This window comes from Neopelma chrysocephalum, unplaced genomic scaffold, assembly GCF_003984885.1.
Source record: "Neopelma chrysocephalum unplaced genomic scaffold, ASM398488v2 Primary Assembly neopelma1_25, whole genome shotgun sequence".
NCBI lineage: Eukaryota > Metazoa > Chordata > Aves > Passeriformes > Pipridae > Neopelma > Neopelma chrysocephalum.
The window spans coordinates 7,865,037-7,886,253 of NW_020897694.1; the positions used below are offsets into that span (position 1 = coordinate 7,865,037).

The following is a 21,217-nucleotide window of genomic DNA, read 5'->3' on the forward strand; positions in this document are numbered from 1 at the left end:
TAATAATAATAATAATAATAATAATAATAATAATAATAATAATAATATCATCTAACTGCTTTGTCAAAAACATGCAGCGTGGTATTTTAAAGAGCAAAGTAGCTCTTTTAAGCCCACCTCATTCCTTTCTGTTCCTCCACACAGCACGTAGCTAAAGGTTCCTTTGACGACTCAGGGAAGCTGCAGGGTCGCTGGCAGCACGGGCGCCCATACGACCGTAAACCGAGGGGCAAAATCAATGCCCTTGTAGCTAATGCTGAGGAGAAACCTTAAGGGGCGAGTGACCTGCTCGTTAATCGGGAGCGCTGAAATACCTGACACAGCCAGGCTCCAGGGCAGGAACGCTAGTGGAAAACGCTACCCTGCCCCGCCAGCCCAGCAGCCTCCCAAGGCCAGCGGCTAGAGGAGACCTCTGACTGCAAGGTCAGGGTGGTTAATCTTTTCCCAAGTTTGTTTATAGGCAGGCTCAGCGAACCCTTCTAGCCGACTACGCCTTTACACCCAACCCTTCCTTCCCCCTTCCCGGCCGGCTCGGCTTCTCGGGTGAGCCCGCCCCGGGGCGGAGTTCCCCGTTCCCCAAAAGCCGCCGCGGAAGCAGGGAGCGGGATCTGGATCAGGATTTGGGAGCTGCAGGGATCGGCACGGCAGGACGTGGGGGTGGAGGAGACCTCGGGGGTGAGTGGGGAGGCGGCAGCTGCTGCCCCTCAGGTCGTGGTGGGGTGGGAGACTATCTTTTGTGTGTAGTTATTTCTGCAGTCCTTGTTGCCTCTCTAGAGCCGAGTCCATTTTAAGTAGCTAAAACTACTGTAAGCTGAAGTACACCGTGCGTTTAATACGGTGACGATGTTTTTAACCAATATATAATTCGATTCGTGACTTTTCAAGCTTGTTCCCCAACAGGGGAATCTCGAGCTTTTTAAGTGATACATTCGTTTATGGAACCAGGGGTTTTGGTTTCATTCCGGTCATGCTGTGGTTAAAAGCAAGCAAACTTGCTTATGACTTTTGCAGAAAGCACATGGATGAATCTCTGTATTAATTCAACCCAGCAAGTATCCCTCTGTCATCACTAAAGTTCAGGGAACAACAATATATGTTTGATAAGGACAATATCTTTTCATAAAACTGAAGACTTTAATTTTTTCTGTAATGATGGCTGGTTTCCCTTTTTAACTAGTTTGCCCCTCACCTGATGTGGAATTCTTCTAAGGAGATGCTTATTGTTTTTATTGGTATAGGGAAGATATTTGGAGTAAGAAGCAAACCAAGAATTCGGAAAATGAACAGAAAATGAAACAGCTGAAGTCATGGGACGAAATTACTGGCTGGTGTGTTTTTTGGGTTTTTGGTTTTTTTTCCTCTGATCAGCTCTGCCTCTTTGCTTTAATTTCTCCTTCTTCTTCCTACTTCTTTCTAAATTAAGGAAAGCTAGAAGGAAGGATGTAGGATAGAAGTGGAAAGACTCATAGTTCGTTTTCCATACTGGCAGAGGAGGAGACTAGTAGCCTTTCAGAGGTACAGACCTTGACCTTCACCTTGGGATATGTCAAATAAGAGTGCCCTGTAAAATTTCTGCATTAGGGTATCCTACATGCATATTGAAGCTTCAACTAATATTAGTAAATACATCTACAAATTGAAAACTTTATTTGGCAGTGCACAGAATTACATAGAAAAAGTGAGTAGCCTTCACTGCCTAGGCAGAGTGAAATACAAAACAAACAGAAAAAGGATATATTTTACTTTTATCAGTGTTGTGGTATTTGTGATAGGTGAAACTTTGTTTTAGTATATTGGGGCAGAGGGACTTAACTGCCAGTTTTGACAAGTTTCTCAGAAGCAAAGATCAGTGTGTGGCTGATAGTGGGAACACCAAGTTTGGCTTTGTCTCTGTTAATTAAATGATCTGTCATTAATCATGGCAGAACAGGAATATGAAGATCTTGAAGCTAGAACTGGCTCCCCTCTGTACAGTGTCATCCCCATGTGGCTCTGTTCCATTTGTATGGAAAAACTAGCATAGTCTGTGCCTGTGGTCCTGACCTCTGTACTGCACTTTTTTTGGCAGTATGGAAGGGTGTCCTTAGTTGCCTTTTCCTTGTTTATCTATTTTTTACATCAGCAGTGTTCTTTGCAGTGGTCTAAAGAGTAAGATGGGTTTCTGTGCACGTAGGTGTTGAGTGTTTGAAATTGTGTGCTTTGGAGTTTCATTCTACTGTGTGTCAGAAGACCCAGGCAACTCTTCAGGAAGTAAAGAATGATGAAAGGAAAACCAGGGCTGCAGAAACTGCTCAGGCATGCTGAGTGTCTGCAACTTCTGAAACTTCATTTGGATGCTGGGTTATTGGCACTTCTAGAGGAAGTGACTAAAGAAGGTTCAGCTGTACAAAAGGCTAACAAAAAGTAACTAGTGTGTTTGTGATATTTTCCAGCTGAGCTGTACAGGTGAATAAACAAAATAACAGGGAATGTAAGTGCCAAGGGAAGTACTTTCAAGTACAATTTCCCCATAAAATTAATTGGTAAAAGATAACTGTAGAATCCAATGTTTAGGAGGATATTGTAGAAAATGGGAAAGTATTTATGTTATGAGGAAGGGGAAAAATAAGCTGTGGACAGACCTGCTTGGTTTTGGGAAGGGCAGTCTTGTATTGGCTGGACTAGTTCTTTTATTTTTTCTAAGATAATTTAACATCTTGCAGAGCACATGCCATAGTTAATTATGATTTGTAGTCATGTTGTCAAATTCACTTAACTGACCTCTAAGTTAGAGCAGCCTTTTTTATGTACAATGCCTTATATACCTGATTACACTATTTTCACGTAATGTTCACAAGAACAAATATTGTCAACACCAGAAGCAGAAATAGGTCTTAATGGAAGCAAAATGGCGTGTGCCCCCCTATTTTCTGTCCCAGTGTACCAGCTCAGCTCGTGTTAATGCTGATAACTGAAAAAAAGGAAGTTTTGTCATGACCGTCTTAAAAATTCCATTCGATTGCAGGATGTAGTCAAACTAGTTCAACTTGGTAAAAATCCTTGGAGGCTATTCACTGCAGTGCTCCTTAACATCATACCTTAGGAGGCAAACTGCTTTAACCTTTCACGGTAAGGAGAGTGGTGGCCTAAATACATAGTAGACATTGATTTGAACCCAGCTGCCTTTGTACAGTATTCCTGACTTTCTTCTGCTTGTCAATCGTATTACATGTTTTTTACCCTTAGTAGATTTGAAAGGCCCATTTTAAATGGAGCAGGCACAAAATTTTATTAAGTGTTAGCATGTATAAGATGTACTTACAGAAGCATAAAATCGTCTTACTTCACAGAAAGAGGAACCTATAATGCCAGCACTAAACTGGAAGCCCTTTATATATGGAGGTTTAGCATCAATCACTGCAGAATGTGGTAAGCATTTCCTTTACCTGTTCACATTACTTTCTTTATTCAGCTAGCATGGAACCAAGCTTGTTTTAAATAGAGACTATCAGTGACACAGTAGTCTATGGTGGTCTACAGCACAGGAGTTTTTTTGTGTAATGCTGACTGAAGATTTGCTCTGATCTGTGTTACCATGTGAGAATACTTGTGTCTGTAGACCCTCATCCCTTGTGAATCTTGTTTTTATACAAATTTTGCCTTTACATTTTATTATTTGGTGTTTGTTTGATCTGTTCTTAGACAGTGGTCATGAGTAAATACAGCTTTTGCTTTGCTACAGTAGATAAGCTAGATTTTATTAGATTTGAACAATTAAATTCAGTTTGTGAGCAACAAAGAATAATTGCTGTAGTGAGACAGTGCATCTGATGTTTTAGGCCTACTCTAAAGGCTGACCTAAAATATCTATATCCTTATAAAGTCATATCTGAAATGCATGTACATGAAAATAAAGGAAATGTGGATTTTCATAGTAGCAGAATATAGTTGGGCATGTGGTTGACTTTCATGAGAAGTCTGTCAAATAAAGTAGATGCAATATAAAATTACACATAAAACTACTATTTTGTTTTCATAGAATCATAGAATAGTTTGGGTTGGAAGGTCCTCTAGTCCAGCCTCCCTGCACTGAGCAGAGATATCTTTAACTAGATCAGGTTGCTCAGAGTCTTGTCCAGTCTGACTTTGAATGTCTCCAGGGAAGGATTTCTACTTTCTCTTACGAAACTTGAGCAAACTTGAGTTTGAAACTTCTCTTATTTGACTTGACTGAACATGACCAATAATACTAAAAGCTTTGTAAGGAAGACAAACAATTCACAAAAGCTTTGTGTGTCTGGTAAACCTTGCTAGAACAGATGTAGTTAATCCTGATTCCTGTTAGTGCTTAGGTCAGTCTTGAATGTTGAGGTGGTCCTTTTCCTAAAGATGAGCTCTGGAGGGATGTGCTTTCTGAACCCTTTCATAAAGGAAGCATGGAGAGTATGAACTGAACGTAGCAGTAGGAAAGCAAGAACAGAAATAGGTACTGCTGCTGTTGCCTTTTTTTTTTTTTTTTTTTTTTTTTTTTTTTTAGAATCTGTATAGCGTGTCCTGTGGAATTTATTTGTCTTCAATTACGTGCTTTTCAAAGGTGTTGGTAGAATGCACATGCAAACTCTGTACTTGATTGTGATTGTAGTGTCCTATTCAATGTGGCTGTTTACAACCGGGCAATACCATGTTGCCTGAAAGTAAAGTGAATGGAGAATGTAAACACAGGGAGTAGGTAAGGCCTCTGACAAGCTTTTAGAAGAAACAAGGTGATACAGCATGAACCACTTGTTTAAAAGAAAGTCTTGTTAAGAGACTTCTTTCCCTTGGGAGTATTTTTATATATTTTGGCATATAAGAAAGGTTGCTGTTTCATATATGATGTTCTTTGTTGTCTTTTGTTAGGTAAGTACTTAATTAATTTTCTCTCTGCTTTTCCTTTGAGGTACGTTCCCCATCGATCTGACCAAAACACGTCTCCAGGTTCAAGGTCAAGTTAATGATGCCAAATATAAAGAGATCCGCTATCGTGGAATGGTGCATGCACTAGTCAGAATATGCAGAGAAGAAGGATTGAAAGCCTTATACTCTGGGTAAAATTAACTGACTTGCAGCAATGGCTTAATCTGGAAGTTGAAAGACCAAGCTAAGATCACTTCAGTGTTTGCACTCTGCAATAGAATTTTGTATTTTAAAAAACTCGTCAAACAAACAACAAAACCTACTTGGAAAAAAATAGCTAAGCATACAGTTATTCTCTACAGTGCTGCAATGGTTGTTCCATCTTGCAGAAGAAAAATTGAATTAACCTTTGTATATAGATGATCATACTTTTCTTTAAACCACGTAGGATGGTGGGGGAATTACATTTCAGACATGCCTGCCAGCTATTTTATAGATCACAAGTTGAGGCATATGGTCTAATAGTAATCCTTACACAGTTCATTCATTCCTGTTCTTGCAGGCTTTATTTAAAACAAACAAATAAAAAAAGCTCCAAAGATTGTTTTGTCTATAGTGAGTTTAAATTGTCTATTTAAATGAACCAGCCTTTCTCTGGTAGGTATCTTGTGTTCAGTCTCTCCTGCTCTAGAAAGTGTCCACTGATCAGTTTTTTGATCTTGAGCATAAACATTATATCGCTATTTCTTTTTACAGGATTGCACCTGCAATGCTACGGCAAGCTTCATATGGAACTATAAAAATAGGGACTTACCAGAGCTTAAAAAGAATGTTTGTTGAGCGTCCAGAAGGTGAGTGGTTATTTTCCATTTCATTGAGGAGTGACTAGCTTGAAGCTGGTTGTTTCCATTTGGTGTCTTACTGTAGCAGTTTGAACAAGTCTACTGAGAAGACAATTCCTTGTACTAGTTACCACAAAATGAGTCGGCAAGGATAACTTGTCAGAGCAGTTTTTAAGGATTCTGTAACTGTCACTCTCTGGTTACAGGAGGGGAGGCATCATCCTGCCCTGATGCATCTTAAGATTTGTAAATCTGCAGCTAAACTCTTTCTTTGTTTGCGAAATAGATGAAACCCTGATGATAAATGTTCTGTGTGGCATTCTTTCTGGAGTAATCTCATCATCTATTGCCAACCCTACAGATGTCTTAAAGGTAATTATATACAGTTTGTTCTTAGTTTTTGTTCTCTCCTTGAGGAAATGCAGAATCTCCTGATGAATATAGGATTTGTTTTGTAGCCTTATTTATTCTCATCTTTTAACTTTTAAAAAATCAGTAACATCCTGAATTCTTGGAACCTCCTTCTAGTCCATACTAATTATTTGGCATTATGCATGAGGAAACAGAAGGCTGGGGAGGTAGTTGGATACACATAACTTTTTGTGAGAGAATAATATACAATAATTCTTTTTGACTTTCATGCTTGTAGTGTTTGCGTGGAAGCCACACTACCTATTTCATCTGTACTTCTTGGTAACACTGTTTTACACTAGGATGTTTCTGAAGCTCAAAATAGGTGAAGATCAATTTAGAGGGAAGAGTTCCAGTGAGTGCTACTTGGACTGTATGATTCTTTAACTCTGTAGAGAGGCTTTGCAATCCTGTATTCCATGGAAATAGTGTTCCAGCATCAGTCATTTAAAATGAATTGGTGAAATGACCATGTCTTTAAAAATCTGTCAGTTTAGCTCAGTTGGTCAGAGCATTGTGATGATAAAACCAAGGGTGTGGGTCTGATTCCTGCATGGGCCATTCACTTAAGAGTTGGACTCAATGATCCTTGTGGATCCCTTCCAACTCAGAATAATCTGTGAAGTAATGCCAGTCAGTTACTTGAAATGGTTGATTGTATTATCTTACAAAACTGGGGCTTGTGACTTAAATAGCTGCTTAAAAAAAAACCTCAAGAAAACTTTGTTCTCCTGAAACTACTAAAAAACTTAACCCTTCATAGTGCTATTGTGATTATGTAGTGGCATTTAAAATATAAGCTTGTATTTCAAGTATGGCTTCAATTAATTATATCCCAAAATTATGTCCACTTACCAAGTTGCTTGTTGCCAACTTGTACTTGGAAGTTACCGTGGCAGGTTTCTAAGGGCTTTCTTAGAAATTTGTAGGGTCAAATGCCATGGTTCTCACTGGCTGAAACATTAATATTTTAACCTTTCATTTCAACATGTTCCTGTGGGAACACTGTAAAGGGCATCCTGCAAAACCCGTCTGTCAGTCTAATCTAAATGAAGTGTACCCATACAGAAATAGAAGTGACTTCATGCAGCTAAGAATTCTACCACATACTTGTTCAAAATTAGCAGCTGCATTTGAGTAGTTAAAGCAAAAGATTGTTATGGTTATGATAATGACAGCTCATAATTTATATTCAAAAGAAATTGACTTTACTACTTAAAATTGTGACTTAATAACAAAACTGTATTAAGCTATTTTCTTAGTTGTATGTTTGAAAAATGTTTACCTTTTAATTTTGTCTTCAAATGAATCTCAGATCAGAATGCAAGCCCAAGGTAGTGTGATTCAAGGAGGAATGATGGGCAACTTCATACAGATCTACCAAAAGGAAGGCACTAAAGGATTATGGAAGGTAAGTTTGTTGTTTTTTTTTTTTTTTTAACTTTATCTTACACTTTAAGTACACTTTCTTGCTTAGTTGAATTTTGTGTATTTCTACAGCGTTCTCAGCTAAATTATGGAGGAGCTAATATGTATGTCATTTGTCATGACTGCTTCACTGCTGGTGTCCCAGTGCTTTTAGATGAAGGGTTACTGCCAGTCTTGTGTTCAAGGATTAGCTGCCACTTAGAAAAGGGAAAACTATTGTAGGCTTCAATTAAGGTGACTGGCTCTAGGACTAGTTCAACAACTTTTTGCATGACACCTGTATGTTCTGCCTGTTTTAAAACATATACTGAAGAACACTGGAAGCAGAGGTACTAATGAACATCCCCTCTATCTCAGGATTCTCATATTCAGTCATAGATTGTCTCTTGTGCCAGTTACAGTAAATGACTATATAACAACTGAAGACACAAAATAGACAATTGTTCTGAAACAGCTGGAAATAGAAATGTTTTTCTGTTAGTGTGCTTTTCTCTGCAAAGTTTCATGATCTTCTGTTTTCTGTTCATCTTCCTTACTTTGTCAGTTTTTCAGTTAGCAGCGAAGGAACACAGTTTTTGGGGTTTTAGCTGACTGTGGATGCAATAACTGAGATATTAAGCAGAGATAGAAAATAGCATAAAGAAAATGAAATCACCATTCCTTGTGGAAAAATGATTTATCTGTTATTTCATATTTGTGGTTTTGGAGCACATACATCTAAGATTTGTATTAATTAACCTTATTTGAATGAATAATGTCCTTAACACATTTGTGGTGTCATTTTGTATTATAAGAGCTCAGCTTTTCAAACAAACTTCATCTGTATCCTTTCTTTTGCCAGGGAGTATCACTGACAGCACAGAGAGCTGCTATTGTTGTTGGAGTGGAACTGCCTGTGTATGACCTTACCAAGAAGCACATAATTATGTCTGGATGTATGGGAGACACAGTATATACTCACTTCCTGTAAGTTTGTGTAACTGTTTGTGTAGTTCACCATTGGTTAATTCTTGTTATGGGGATGAGTATTTTGATTTATCTGTCATCAGTCTAGATGTAAATGTACTTCTGATGTGTATAACTTTTAATATAATAACATCTCAAAGGGCAGCATGTAGCATGGAAGCTAATTTTATTTAGGACTTGGATTTAACTTTCTTTTGAAATATGGAAATTTATTTTGTGGGTGGTCTGAATCATTCAGCTGTGCAAACTGAGGTTAGAATTTACTAGCAAAGTTCCAGTTAGATATTATTCACAGGGGCACAACATCTGTTCAAGCATACTGTATAAGTGCTGCATAGCAAGTCTTCAAAAAAACGCTTTTTATAGTAAATGAAAAGTAATTTTTCATATCCATTAACTGATGTACCTTTTAACTGAAAGCATTAAACAGCTATTACTACTGCGTGTTTCCTGAGGAAGGGGAATTCTTGTGCATCTTTAAATGTGGTTAAATTTCATTAAACCTTTGTTTTATTAGCTCAAGTTTTGCTTGTGGATTAGCTGGAGCCCTTGCATCCAACCCAGTTGATGTTGTAAGAACACGCATGATGAGTCAGGGAAGCCAACATGGGGGACACTCAAGCTACAAGGGCACTTTGGATTGCTTGTTACAAGTAAGTAATTCATTATCAACAAAAATACTGCTGCCATCAATCAATGATTTTGGAGTAGAGCTCAATTTTTCCAATTCCCTACAAATGAATCCTTGTAAGTTAGGTATGCTTTTTGCCATAATTCTCGAAGGGACTCTACTGGCAGTAATGCACTTGGTGTGGAAAGTATCTACTGTTGACAGAAAGGCAGGAAGAAAGTTAGTGTCTGCTACAACCCTTACTTCCTTTTGGTGTTTGGATGAGGAGACTAAGGCTCTCAGCAGCACTCTGTCTTACTATGCCAGGTTGAGAGGAAATGATAATTTTCAGTTCTTGAAGAACAAGATCTGGGACAGATGTTTTTGGTTTTTTTTTTCCTCTGTTGCGTACTGCATAATGGAAAGCCTAGTTAAGCCAGAGGCAAGGTCAGTCTCTGATTTTGATTACTTTGATATGGTTTCTTAGATCTCTAAATTTGGAATGAAGTGGGAGCATGGCAGTCTTTTACATGGAGAAGAATGGATAGTAAGATACTGGTGTCCAGCTGTTGACTGAACAGTCCAAGTCTCACTGTCCAGCGAAATTTTTTGAAGTCCGTAAAGCAAACTGAAAAATTTCAAGGGAATGCCTAATGTGAGCTACAGGCTTACATGCAGAACTCTGCAAGGCTTTTTTGGGTGGAAGTAAAGGACCCCAATTTGGATTAATTTGTGTTGGGTACTGAATTACATAGACTGCAACTTTACCTGCCAGGTAATGCTGCAGGCATTACTAATCTTGGTTTTATCTAGTGAAATTTTTCTTTGTTCCATCATACAATATGTTTAAATGAAGGTTACAGGACTAAGCCCTTCTCTTTTCTGGTATAGTACTGTTAGCTGAGATGCTGTCTAGATTTCTCACTAATAAAGAATTACATAAGTATGTTCTTATTCTGTTGTTATGGTTGTTTGTTTTTTTTTCCCTAGACATGGAAGAATGAAGGCTTTTTTGCTCTATATAAAGGGTTTTGGCCAAACTGGTTAAGACTTGGTCCTTGGAATATCATTGTATCCTTTTCAAAGGTATGCAAGACTATGAAGTTAGCCATACAACAGCAAGTATTGTTTTTCACAGAATACTCAGTGTGAAAAGTGTCCATCTGTGAAAATCACAGATATTCCCTTTTTATGAAGAGGAAGTTGTGTAGTTGACAGGTTTTTTTAGTCAACTGCTGCTGGTCAGTTTCACACAGAGTGAATATTAAAATGTGATCTTGCAAAATAATTCTGTTATTCCAATGTCAGATCTGTCTTTTTGTTTATCTTAGTCTCGCACAATTTTGGTTTTATTTCAAGAGCCAGGTGATCAGAGCCCTGGGAAGTGGATTGGTAGTAATGTTACTTTGCCATGAACAAACCTCCCACAGCCCCTCAAAGCTAAGTGAAGAAAGACTCATGAAAGGCCCTCTAGGGGCTTTTGCAGTATTCTGCTGCGTCCTCAGTCCTGTGGAATAGAGATAGGAAAGTAATTGGCATCACCAGCCTTAAAGCAAGTTTCATTGTTCTGCCTAGTATTGAGGCCAATACTAGGCAGCATGGCATAGGAGGGAAAAAAGTGTGGAACGCAGTTTCACACAGACACTGCTATCCTTTAGTAAAGTGACGATTTTGTACTGCATGAACAGGAAACAGTTTTCCTCAATCAGCTGTCCCAGTTCTTTCTGACATATGAACAGTTGAAGAAATTGGATGCCTGACATGCTGAGCTGCATACTGAATTCTGTTAATGTACTGTCTGAGTTTAGAGCAATGTCCAAGTTGTCTTGTGTATTTGCTCTTTATTGTCTGAGCTGCTGGCCAAAGGAAGAGGTCTTCCTGTTGAGTGTGAGGACTGTTGAGTGAGAAGAACCTGTAAGTGATTTCAAGGCAAACTGGCTCCTGTAACCATGGCTTGTGTGATTCAGTGGACGATGTGCACTATTTTCTAGACTGAACCAAACGTGGTGGAATACTCTCTGTCAACTGTTTTGGTGTTCTTGAATGAGAAGATCTGTAACACAACTTTATCCTTTTGAGACTCATGCACAGTTTTTTTTATAAGAGGCAAAGAACAGGTTTTTTTCTTCTGTATTTCTGTAAGGAAAGGAAAAAGATTTCTGTAAAGGAAAAATGATTTTTCTAAAAGATAGGCAGTACCAAGGAGCTGGGCTTTTCCTGCTTTCGGAAATGTATACAATTTGAGTGTGAAAGCTTAAAGCTTCTAATTAATTGGAAGTGTCAAAGACATCTTTGCAGGCCTTCAGGTCAGCAAAATACCTACTGCAGTGCAAAATCTGCTTCTGATTTTGGAGCTTTCGTGTGTTCTAAATCCTTAGATGTCTGTGTAATCTGCTGGGAATAATCCAGCTTCATTTGCAAGCGTGGTTGCTACAGTTGGCAGTTTTGCATAGCTTGAAGAAAGTTTTTTTTTCCAATGTATCATGATGATTTTCAGCATAAGTGATTCTTCAAGATATTCCTACTTGCAATTTACATATGAATGAAGTTCAAACAAGTTCATGCCCATCTGCTGATCTTGCAGAGAAAAACTTTCCATGTCTCTTTTGTTGGGAAGAACTACTTGTACTGGTTACTGGCTGTTACTTGTCATCTGAAAGGTGCACCAAGCAGTTCAGGCTGTGTCATGTAGGTGTTTATGTGAAAAGAACTAACCCTTCCAAAGTAGATCTACTATAAAGACTGCTTTCCTTCTTTAAAAAGATACCCAAACCCAGAACTACTGAGCACTTTCATATACCAAAGAGGCTCAAGTTGCTGTTACATGCAGGGAAATACTTTATGCAGAAATCAACCACAACCTTTATAAAACATTACCTTTAGGCTCAAGTGTGTATCAAAACTTCAGGGCCTTTAAATAGTTACATTCTTATTAAATGCTGCTGTTTGATTCCAGGAAAGGGAATGATGCAAGGGTGAGATGCAACTCATGATGAACCTTCTGTCTTTACAGCAGGTAGCAAAGTAAGATGCATAGGTTTGGATTTTTTGTGGCATTGTGTTAATCTTTTACACATTTTTCATAGAATCCTGCATTCCACTTCAAGAATTTTCATTGTGCTTTCAAAACTATTATAATCACTTAAAATTACTAATTTTGAATTCAAAAATGGATTTTTAAATGCACAAGGCACTTTCTTTCCTAAGATACAATGTTTTATATATATATAGGTATGCTGATGTGCAGTGGTTTTCCTTACAACTGTTTCTGTACTTTCTGTGCTTTAATAGAAAGACTTGTAAATATTTTTGTACACCATATAAGCAAAGAGTATGTTTGACATTTTTAAACTTATTAAAAGTGTTAAAATCATTATGTAATGACTCTGAACTGCTTTCAGTTTCTGCGTTTCATATGGTAGGGGGGTGGAGTGGGGCTCAAATACTTCAGAGTGATTTAGGGTGGACATTAGAAAGAATTTCCTCAGAGAAAGGGCGATTAGACATTAGAATGGGCTCCCCAGGGAGAGGGTGGAGTCACTGTCCCTGCAGGTGTTTAAGGAAAGATTGGACGTGGCACTTAGTGCCATGGTCTGGTTGACACGGTGGTATTCGGCCATAAGTTGGACTCGATGATCTCAGAGGGCTTTTCCAACATTTTTTGTGATCCTATGATCCTGCGGATCGACCCGGGCGCCTGGTGATGCCGCAGCCGCCCACCGTCATCCCCGCCGCCAGGGGGCGCCATCCCGGCCGGGACGCACTTCTTCCCCCGCTAATGACGCAACTGCTGCGCGACGCCGCGCCTTCCCCGGAAGCGCCGCCCCGCTCCCGGCGTTCCGTCCCGCTCCCGGCCCGTCCCGGCCCCGCCGCCAGCGGCAGCGGTAGCGGCAGCAGCAGCAGCATGTTGGAGCCGCCGCCCGCGGAGCCGCCGCCCGCGAGCAGGGACGTGCGGGACCGCCTCAGCCTGTGGGACCGCCGCCCGCAGCCCACCGCGCCGCTCAGCGACCGCCAGACCGACTCGGTGCTGGAGCTGAAGGCGGCGGCCGAGAACCTGCCGGTGCCGCCTGAGGTGAGGCGGCGGCGCCGGCCGGCCCGGGGGGATGGCGGGAGGGCGGGAGCGGCCGCGGTGCCACGTCGCCAGGCGGGCGGCGGTGACGGCCCTGCCCGGCCCGACCGGCTGGGCCTGCAGGGCCGCCGCTTCCCGGGGTTCAGCAGCGCTTTGCGTTCTGGATTGTCCCGGTAATTGCAATGGCTTCCTCCCTCCCTCCCTTCCTCGGGAGGGCTTGCTCTTCCTGCTGCCTTCCCGAGGCGCTTCATGCCTACTGCCCGCCCTGCCTCGCAGGGTTTGTAGGCAGCGGTGGCAGCTTTCCCCTGAGCATCCCTGAGCCAGCCCTCGCTGCTTCCCTCACTTCATCGAAGTTTGTCCTCTTGAAATTGAGAACTTTAGTCGTGGAGCTACGTTGTTTTGGTCCTCTTAGTTTGATCCTCATTAATACATAGCTGCTGACGCCAGTGTTATTTCCTGGTACGACTTGCAGATGATCCAACGAGGGTGTAAAGCCAGGAATAATGGTAAAAAGCGTAATAATTTGTCAACACCATAGAGGACACGGTCTCCCGCTCAGTTATAGAATACTGAACTCTGACAAAGTGATTATTTGTGAATACTCCCTTGTCTCAAAGGGAAGTGGAACAGAATGTTTGCATTCCTTAGCTGACTTTTCATGAGAGGCTTTGTATTTGATACATTTGATACATCGTTATGATGTGAGCAGGATCATAGCACAAGATGCGGTGCCATAAAATCAAGAAAGTTGGCTCTCGGCAAGTGTCAGAAAGCTCAAAATAGAAAAGGGGGAGTGTAAAGCAATTCCATCCAGAAATGCAGCTGTTTCATTTCATTCTTCCTGGTTTCTTTTCTTATGTAAATGTATGCAAAAAGTAAATATTGGCAGGCATCCAAAATGATTGTAGCAGGATATGCTGCTGTCATAGGATGTTCTTAAGGATCTAAAGCAGCTTTGCAACAGGGCAGGTACCGTATTTGCCAGTCAGGACAATGGCGATGCCAAGACATTGAGTTCTTCAGTGGACTGGGACAGTGGCATCTCAACTGTTCTGGAAAATCAGGGTCTGATGGACTTGTCTGTTTCTCAGTAGTAGACATGAGAGAAACCCTGGCTCCACTGCTAGGGTCCTGCCTGTTTTAGGAAGCAGGGAAGAGAGGTGTACGGAAGTTGAACAACATACAGCAATCCGTCATTTCTCAAATAGTTGAAATCCTGATTGTTCTTTCTTTGTTGGGCAAATATTGCCAGGCAGTGAATATTTTACTAAGCAAGTAGTTTTTTAGAGGGATACCAATTTGTATTTTAAGTAGTGTTTTCTGGTTTTACATTACTGATGTTCTCAGCAATTGAAAACATCCAGCTCATCATGTTATTTAAAGAGTCTATTACATTAAGTAAGTGTATATAACAATATTTGTCTTCCTGAATTTCTTTCAATAGTCTCTGGTCATCATTAAATACAATTAATCTCAAGTTACGTTTTTTCCATATTTCTCTCATCTAAACAAAATAATTGTGGCTAAAAAATAATTCCCATTCAGCAGAGCTAGTCCTTGTCTTCTGAATGAATTCTGGCAGTGTTAAGTCTTGAGTTTTTCTTGAGCAAAAACCTGACAATTCTTGTGCAATGGTGTTGACAGGTACCATGGACAATAGGTTTGGTGGGGTTTTTTTTTGCTTCTGTGTCAGTTCTGAGTTCTTATGCTCTCAGATGCTTTTCTAGTGCATCTCTCTGGGTTAAAACCAATTATACTGGAAAATAAAGTGTAGCTTATCAATGTCAGATACATGTACCTTCTGTTTCTGTTCTTACACAAACATATACTTACATAAAATGCTGTACAGTGTTTTCTGACTTTAACTTAAAATTGTTAGGTGTTTCTGAATGAATAGGTAGTGTAGTTGTTGGTGTAATGGTTGGACTTGATGATCTTAGAGATCTTTTCTAGCCTTACTGATTCTGTGATAATCATATTGATAGATAAATGTCCATTGCATTTGTTTCTTCAAAAGTCAATGCCTGTAATTTTCTCATCTTGTTGCTTTGGATTGTGTTGTAGTTGAGCTGCATATACTAATTCTCTGTAAGTTCTCTAACTAAAGCTTTTGGGGCTTTGTGAGCAGCTTCCAATTGAGGATTTGTGCAGCCTGACGTCCCAGTCACTACCTGTTATGCTGTCAGCTGCGGTGCCAGAATCCACAGAGGATGTCCTTTTGAAAGGATTTGCAGCACTGGGGATGGAGGATGAAAGAATTGAAACAGCACAGCAGGTAAGTGATGCTGAATAACCTCCAAGATGCTGTAATCGTCAGAGAATTATGTTAGTTTCTGTGTCTCTCACCTAGCTTTTGGTGGGTTTGCTAAATTTTAGGGCTGTTTTCAAGAACATAAGGGGGAACGTGGGAGGAAAAAATTGCTGAAGTCTCAACTCTTAAGTGACAGATACTTTTCCCGTTTGGAGTGGAGTCCTATGTGAGAGTAAGGCACCCCTTCAGTAAGGTGGTGTTGCTCTTAATGTAGAAGAATGTCCTGCCCCCTCCCTACTTTCTAGTGTGTGCAAATAAAACCAGATGAAATTCAGTCTTTCCCATTTTAATTTAGTGAAAGAATAGAATAGAATGTTTCAGTTAGAAGGGACCTACAGTGAGGAATTTGTTTCCTTTATTAATAATTGAGTTCTGCAACAGCTCTGTTTTTAACAAAAGATCTTCATTTCATAGATCATAGATTGGATTTTTTTTTAATTGATTGCATGTGATACCTATATTGTTCACACCATGAAATCTCTTCTAGTTCTTCTCCTGGTTTGCTCAGGTGCAAACTCAGATGGATCAAGATGATGGTGCCAAGTATAGGTACGTGTTCTTCCTCAGTTTCTTTCACTATAAGCCGTTCAAACCCTGAAGGACTTCATCTTGTCTATCAGGTTCAGCTGCTGGGGAATGGGGGAATGTGTTGGAGCGGCTGAAGCTTTCCAAGGCAGTGTGCCTCACTCCCATCCTGAAGGCCATTGCCCCTAAGGCAGAGTAGTTAAAGGAGATGCAGATTTCCTTCTGAACTGCCCAGTGTATTAAGACAGATGGAAATTAGTTTTGGTTTATAGACAGGGCTGTAGACAAACGCAGTCTAAGAGTTTCCTTGTGCTTTTTCAACTGCTGCTGCCATTGGAATGGTATCCTCTGAGGGTGAGACTGTGTAAGCAGATGTGGCTGGTAGTCATTTTTGTTCTCACCATTTGTCTCATGGTAACTATGGCTGTGATCCTGTATCTGCATTCCCTGCATTCCTTGACACTTTGCTCAACTCCAGATTGGAGGCTTGTCATTCTCATCTGTTTTTGCCTAACTGACTTTCCCATCAGGCTCAGAAGAACCCCTTCCCACTGACTTTGACATTTACTCCTTGAGAGTCTGAAGTACAGCTGAATGGCTTAGCTACATCTGCTGATGGCTTTTTTGGAAACTGGCTTGTGTTTTGAGACTTTACAAACTTGCCCTTGGCTGCAAAGAGGTGCTCCTTTATTTCCTCTTCTGATTTTCTCTGATTTCTTTGGGCTGTTTCTTCTTTTGCTCTGACATTTGAGGACACATGACTTTTCTTAAAAGCAGATGGTTAGGTGTATACTAAGCCCATGATTAGATCATGAAGAACCTAAAAAGAGTAGCAGCCTTGCACTTTGTCAGTTGACACATACTTAGTAGGGCACATGAGCGCGTAGGTTTGCCACGGATGCACAATGGTTTGTAGGATGGTCAGCATGTAACTGCAGGAGGCCAGGGGGGCAGGAGGAAAGCAAGTTCTTTGCCTGTTGTACGCTAAAGGGATATGTAGTAAAAGGATACATGGATACAGAGAATTGTTTTACTTGCTGTTTTGTATGTGGTAACGTAGAGGTCAGAATTTTAGCTGACATCCAGGAGTAACTCACTTTAAATGATGTTTTAGTTAAGCTGAATGCTTGACATGATATTTAGTGATCGTCTAGAATTTTTGTCTGCATTGAGCCTTAGACAAATTTGGTGACATTAGGTACCAGATCTGTTTCATCTAAGCCTCTTTCAATCCTCACAGTAAGATTTGAATCCTTTGGATAATTTCAGCTACTTTAAGAGAGAAAAAGTAATTTCTAAATGAAAACTGAAAATTGTGTAGAAGAGACCCAAATTAACACCCCTGTTGGAAGTAAGGCAGGTAGAATTTGGCTGCTAACAGTAGCTTGCATTACTGTGCAAAAAACTGTGTTTGTGCTGTCCACTTAGACAGTATTCACATTGCTGTGGTGCAAGCTGCTGCTTTCTAGGTAGGCTTGCTGTAAGGAGTGTTGGGGAAATGAAGTTACTGCAGTGGCTATTCCAAACCCTTTAGCTCTGTTATTTCTGCGGTTCATGAAGCGTCTGCTTATTGTGCACTCTTGTTTGATGCAAGTGATCTTTTATTCCTAGAGAGGGAAAGGTGGTGGCAGTGTCCCTGCAGGCAGCTGCATTTGCAAATACAGAAAGGGAAATTTTACTTCTGTTATCTATTGATTCTCTTTTTCTAGACAGATGAGGGATTACTTGTCTGGCTTTCAGGAGCAGTGTGATGCTATCTTGGATGATGTGAATAGTGCCCTTCAGCACCTGGAGTCACTGCAAAAACAGTATCTTTTTGTGTCCACAAAGACAGGAACACTGCATGAGGCCTGTGAACAGCTTTTGAAAGAGCAGGTAATCTTTGATGGGAGGATTACTGAGAACTTAAAAGACATCTTAAACAAAAGTTTCTTTTTCTCAGGCTGAGAAATCTTCTGAGCTGTGGTTACAATCCTTCCATTTGCTTCGGACCTCATTTTTTGTGTGTGCTTCACCTGTAGCTAGGGTGTCAAGCTCTGCAGTAGAATGTTCAGTATGTGTCAATATATGCTTTAATCAAAAAAGATAGCTAGCTGAGGGCAGCTTTTTTAACTGATGCCCGACAAGTGCAAACTGTATTGAGATTAACAATTCATATCACTTACAGAAGTATTTTGAGATGGTTATCACAAGGAGAAAGATCTTTTAAAGTTGCGAGCTTATATCCCAAGTACTTTCTTTCTCCTCGTGAACTGCTCCAACAGTGATATAATGAATGTGTGTTTTTAGTAAGACTGGATAAGGGAGAACTTTTTTTAAGACTCCAATCCTGAAATGCAGGATTTCTACTATTCTCCTTAATACTGATGGCAGCATTGGTCCTTGTATGCAATAGTGCCTGTGGAATACTGACAAACCTGTAGAATATATTTTTTTAAATACACTACTGAGAGTAATGTGTTGTTCTCTGGTAAGAGAGAGCAAGAGAGCACTGCTGTATTCTGCATCTTTTGTTGTACTTAATTAGTTGCAAGTTATCTTGGACTATTTAACAGTGGTGTGTGCTGAGAGCTGAAAGGGAGGTTGAATAATTTTATATGTATATTTTTACATATATAAAAATATATATTTAAGCTACTTGCTAGGATGCTGATATTCTTTTATTTATTGTTTTTTAATAGTCGGAACTTGTTGACCTGGCTGAAAACATACAGCAGAAACTTTCTTACTTTAATGAGCTGGAAAACATAAACACTGTAAGTAATATTTTACTGTTAATCATCTCAGAAAATGAAAGTGTACTGATCTTTTGAACTTTGTCTCTAACAATAAGGTACTTGGATTCATTACAATGACACTTTGTCTTGTTTTCCACAGAAATTGAATTCCCCTACGCTGTCCGTGAACAGTGAAGGATTCATTCCCATGCTGGCTAAGCTTGATGATTGTATTGCATATATTTCATCACATGTAAGTAATTCTCTACTAGTTTCAGCTAAATCTTCAAAACTGTGTGTTCATACTATTTTTGTGGTTTTTTTCCTATAAAAAGTTCTCTTTGCCAAATACCCTAGGAAGTCAAATATGATGATTTATAAACTTAGGAAATTTTTACCTAATATGCTTATTATCCTGTTTAATTTTTATAAAATATTGCTTTTAGTTGGTACAATCTAGCATTTCTAGCTAGTTATAAGAGTATATGGAGTTTTGATAAATTTTTGTCTCTTACTGTTTCTATTTAAAACTGTTTTATTTATTTCTTTCAGCCAAATTTTAAAGACTATCCTGTATATTTGAACAAGTTTAAACAATGCCTTTCTAAAGCTATGCACCTTATCAAGACATACACTGTGAATACACTACAGAACCTCACAAGCCAGTTAATGAAAAGGGTAAGAATGAATCAGGAAGTGGTAACTTGAGCTGTACTGAAATGTGTATTGTAACACTATACAGTTTTCTTCTCTTTTAAAAAATTTTTTTGGGGGTGGAAGGTGTCAGCAGGTTTTTGTGAAAATAGGTCAGTGCTACAGTGTTTGTGTAGGTTGTCCAATTTTCAGCCAAAAATAACCGAGACCTAGTGATCCAAAAGATTTCAAAATAGTAATAATTAAAAGATCATGGAATTTGAAGGTGAAGTAGCTGAATTGAGGTAGGTGAGCAGTAACCTTAGTGAGGGCCAGGGATGGATAAATGGCTGTGTTAGAGCAGCAGCAGCCAGCTGGCCAGACAGTTTGCTTTCCTGGACCAGCTTGTTCACTGTAGCTCTGAATCAGCTGAAGTGCACGTTGCTGCCTGTGTTGCCAAATGGGGAGGGTGCACAAGAGAAATAGGGGACTGTGGGGGTGTGTTTTGGAGATGAATTGCTTTGGAGACAGAGAGAGGTTGCAGGGAATACTTGGAGAAAGTATACAGGAGCTGGGTGCTGTAGGATGAGAATTGTTAAAGCACAACTCTGAGTTTGTGCCATGACCGTTTCAGTATTATATTCCAGTAATTTTTTTGGGTGGTCTTGGTTATCTAAATATTTCTTTTTTTCTGCAGTGATTTGTGTAGCTGCAGAGAACAACTGTGACGGGTTCCTACTAGTTTTGCCAGCGTCTTTTGTTTTGCTTTAAAATGTTGACAGTGATACTAGAGTGTTCTAGGGAAAAGTTAGGTATTTTTTCTCACTCACTCCAGTGAGATTTAGGCATAAAGGTGAGTTGGGAGGTTTTTTGGTCTCATTAAAGTGTTGGTAGTCGTGTACTACAATATTTTGGCAGAGGAGAAAGGAGAGAGGAGTGTCTCTTTCTACCCACTTCGATTCTTCAAATAATTGTCGTGTGCCTTGTGCTCAGTCCTATTGCAGGCAAACTTGGTGTCCTGAGGGATAACCAGTGAAATTGAAAGTTGCTAGAATTGAGAACTGACAGACCTAGAAGAAGGGGATTTTAGACAGTGTTTATGCAAACTTGCGAAAGAATACTCCTGGAGTGAAGATCTTTGTTAACTAGCATTAAACATCTTTCATGTTTGGTACAAAACTAGGTTTTATTATAAAAAAAAGGTATCACAGCTTGGTTTGATGCCAATGGATTGCTGCGACTGAGCTGAATTTAAAGAGAATTGAACATCTCTGATAAGAAGCATGTTTACAGAAAGAAGTGTGTAACTGGATTTCTGGATTTGAATTGCCGCTTAGGAGTTTTAAGTCAGGAAGGATATCTCTTGTGGGAGTCACATCACCTCTTTCTTCCCACATAGATAGAGATTTTGTGGATGTTCTGCATATTTCTCTGAAACATCTAGTCTCTACTTCTGCTAGAAGAGCAGTACTGAAACTGTTTTTTAGTTGAGATTTCCTATTGCAACAAAACAAGAGGCCTTGTCAGGACTGGAAAGGGACTGATGAGATCTGGATGTTCTTTGTTGTTACTCACACGTGAGCATTTGGGGATTTTGGTCTGTGTTTGTAAATGGGTGCTCAGGTTGCTCGCAGGGATGACAGTAGGAGGTGGGAAAGGTGGAAGCATTTTTCTGTCCCCACCATGTTTCAAAAGGCAGCCGTTTGCTTTTTTCTATGTCATCAGTAGGGATTAGGGGAAGAACACTTCTTCTTTAGTGGCTAAATTGGGTCTCTGCTCTGCTCCATTAGTGCTAGAATTTGTCTAAGTTCAAGCTGTGCCCAGCTGGGC

At 39.9% G+C, this 21,217-nt stretch overlaps 2 protein-coding genes across 5 annotated transcripts in view; both read left to right on the forward strand.

Moving 5' to 3' along the window:
• Window positions 1-556: 556 nt before the first annotated feature.
• On the forward strand, window positions 557-11,888 carry SLC25A30 (solute carrier family 25 member 30). 4 transcript variants are annotated; one of them, XM_027674339.1, is made up of 11 exons: window positions 568-644; window positions 1,239-1,328; window positions 3,330-3,408; window positions 4,919-5,066; window positions 5,632-5,726; window positions 6,004-6,089; window positions 7,444-7,539; window positions 8,398-8,522; window positions 9,040-9,175; window positions 10,123-10,203; window positions 10,851-11,888. In XM_027674339.1, the coding sequence occupies exons 2-11, from the start codon at window positions 1,308-1,310 to the stop codon at window positions 10,890-10,892; spliced, it is 909 nt and encodes a 302-aa protein (XP_027530140.1). In that variant the 5' UTR covers window positions 568-644; window positions 1,239-1,307; the 3' UTR covers window positions 10,893-11,888. The 4 variants fall into 4 exon arrangements, with proteins under 4 accessions (XP_027530142.1, XP_027530140.1, XP_027530139.1 ...); XM_027674338.1 differs by having other exon boundaries at window positions 572-675; XM_027674341.1 differs by lacking the exon at window positions 1,239-1,328 and having other exon boundaries at window positions 557-675.
• Window positions 11,889-13,036: 1,148 nt separating this feature from the next.
• Window positions 13,037-21,217, forward strand: part of COG3 (component of oligomeric golgi complex 3) — a 31,284-nt gene continuing 23,103 nt past the window's right edge. The window contains exons 1-7 of the mRNA XM_027674337.1: window positions 13,037-13,204; window positions 15,330-15,476; window positions 16,000-16,061; window positions 17,747-17,912; window positions 18,719-18,793; window positions 18,915-19,007; window positions 19,307-19,432. Of these exons, the coding sequence (XP_027530138.1) occupies window positions 13,037-13,204; window positions 15,330-15,476; window positions 16,000-16,061; window positions 17,747-17,912; window positions 18,719-18,793; window positions 18,915-19,007; window positions 19,307-19,432 (837 nt within the window). The remainder of the gene's footprint in view (window positions 13,205-15,329; window positions 15,477-15,999; window positions 16,062-17,746; window positions 17,913-18,718; window positions 18,794-18,914; window positions 19,008-19,306; window positions 19,433-21,217) is intronic.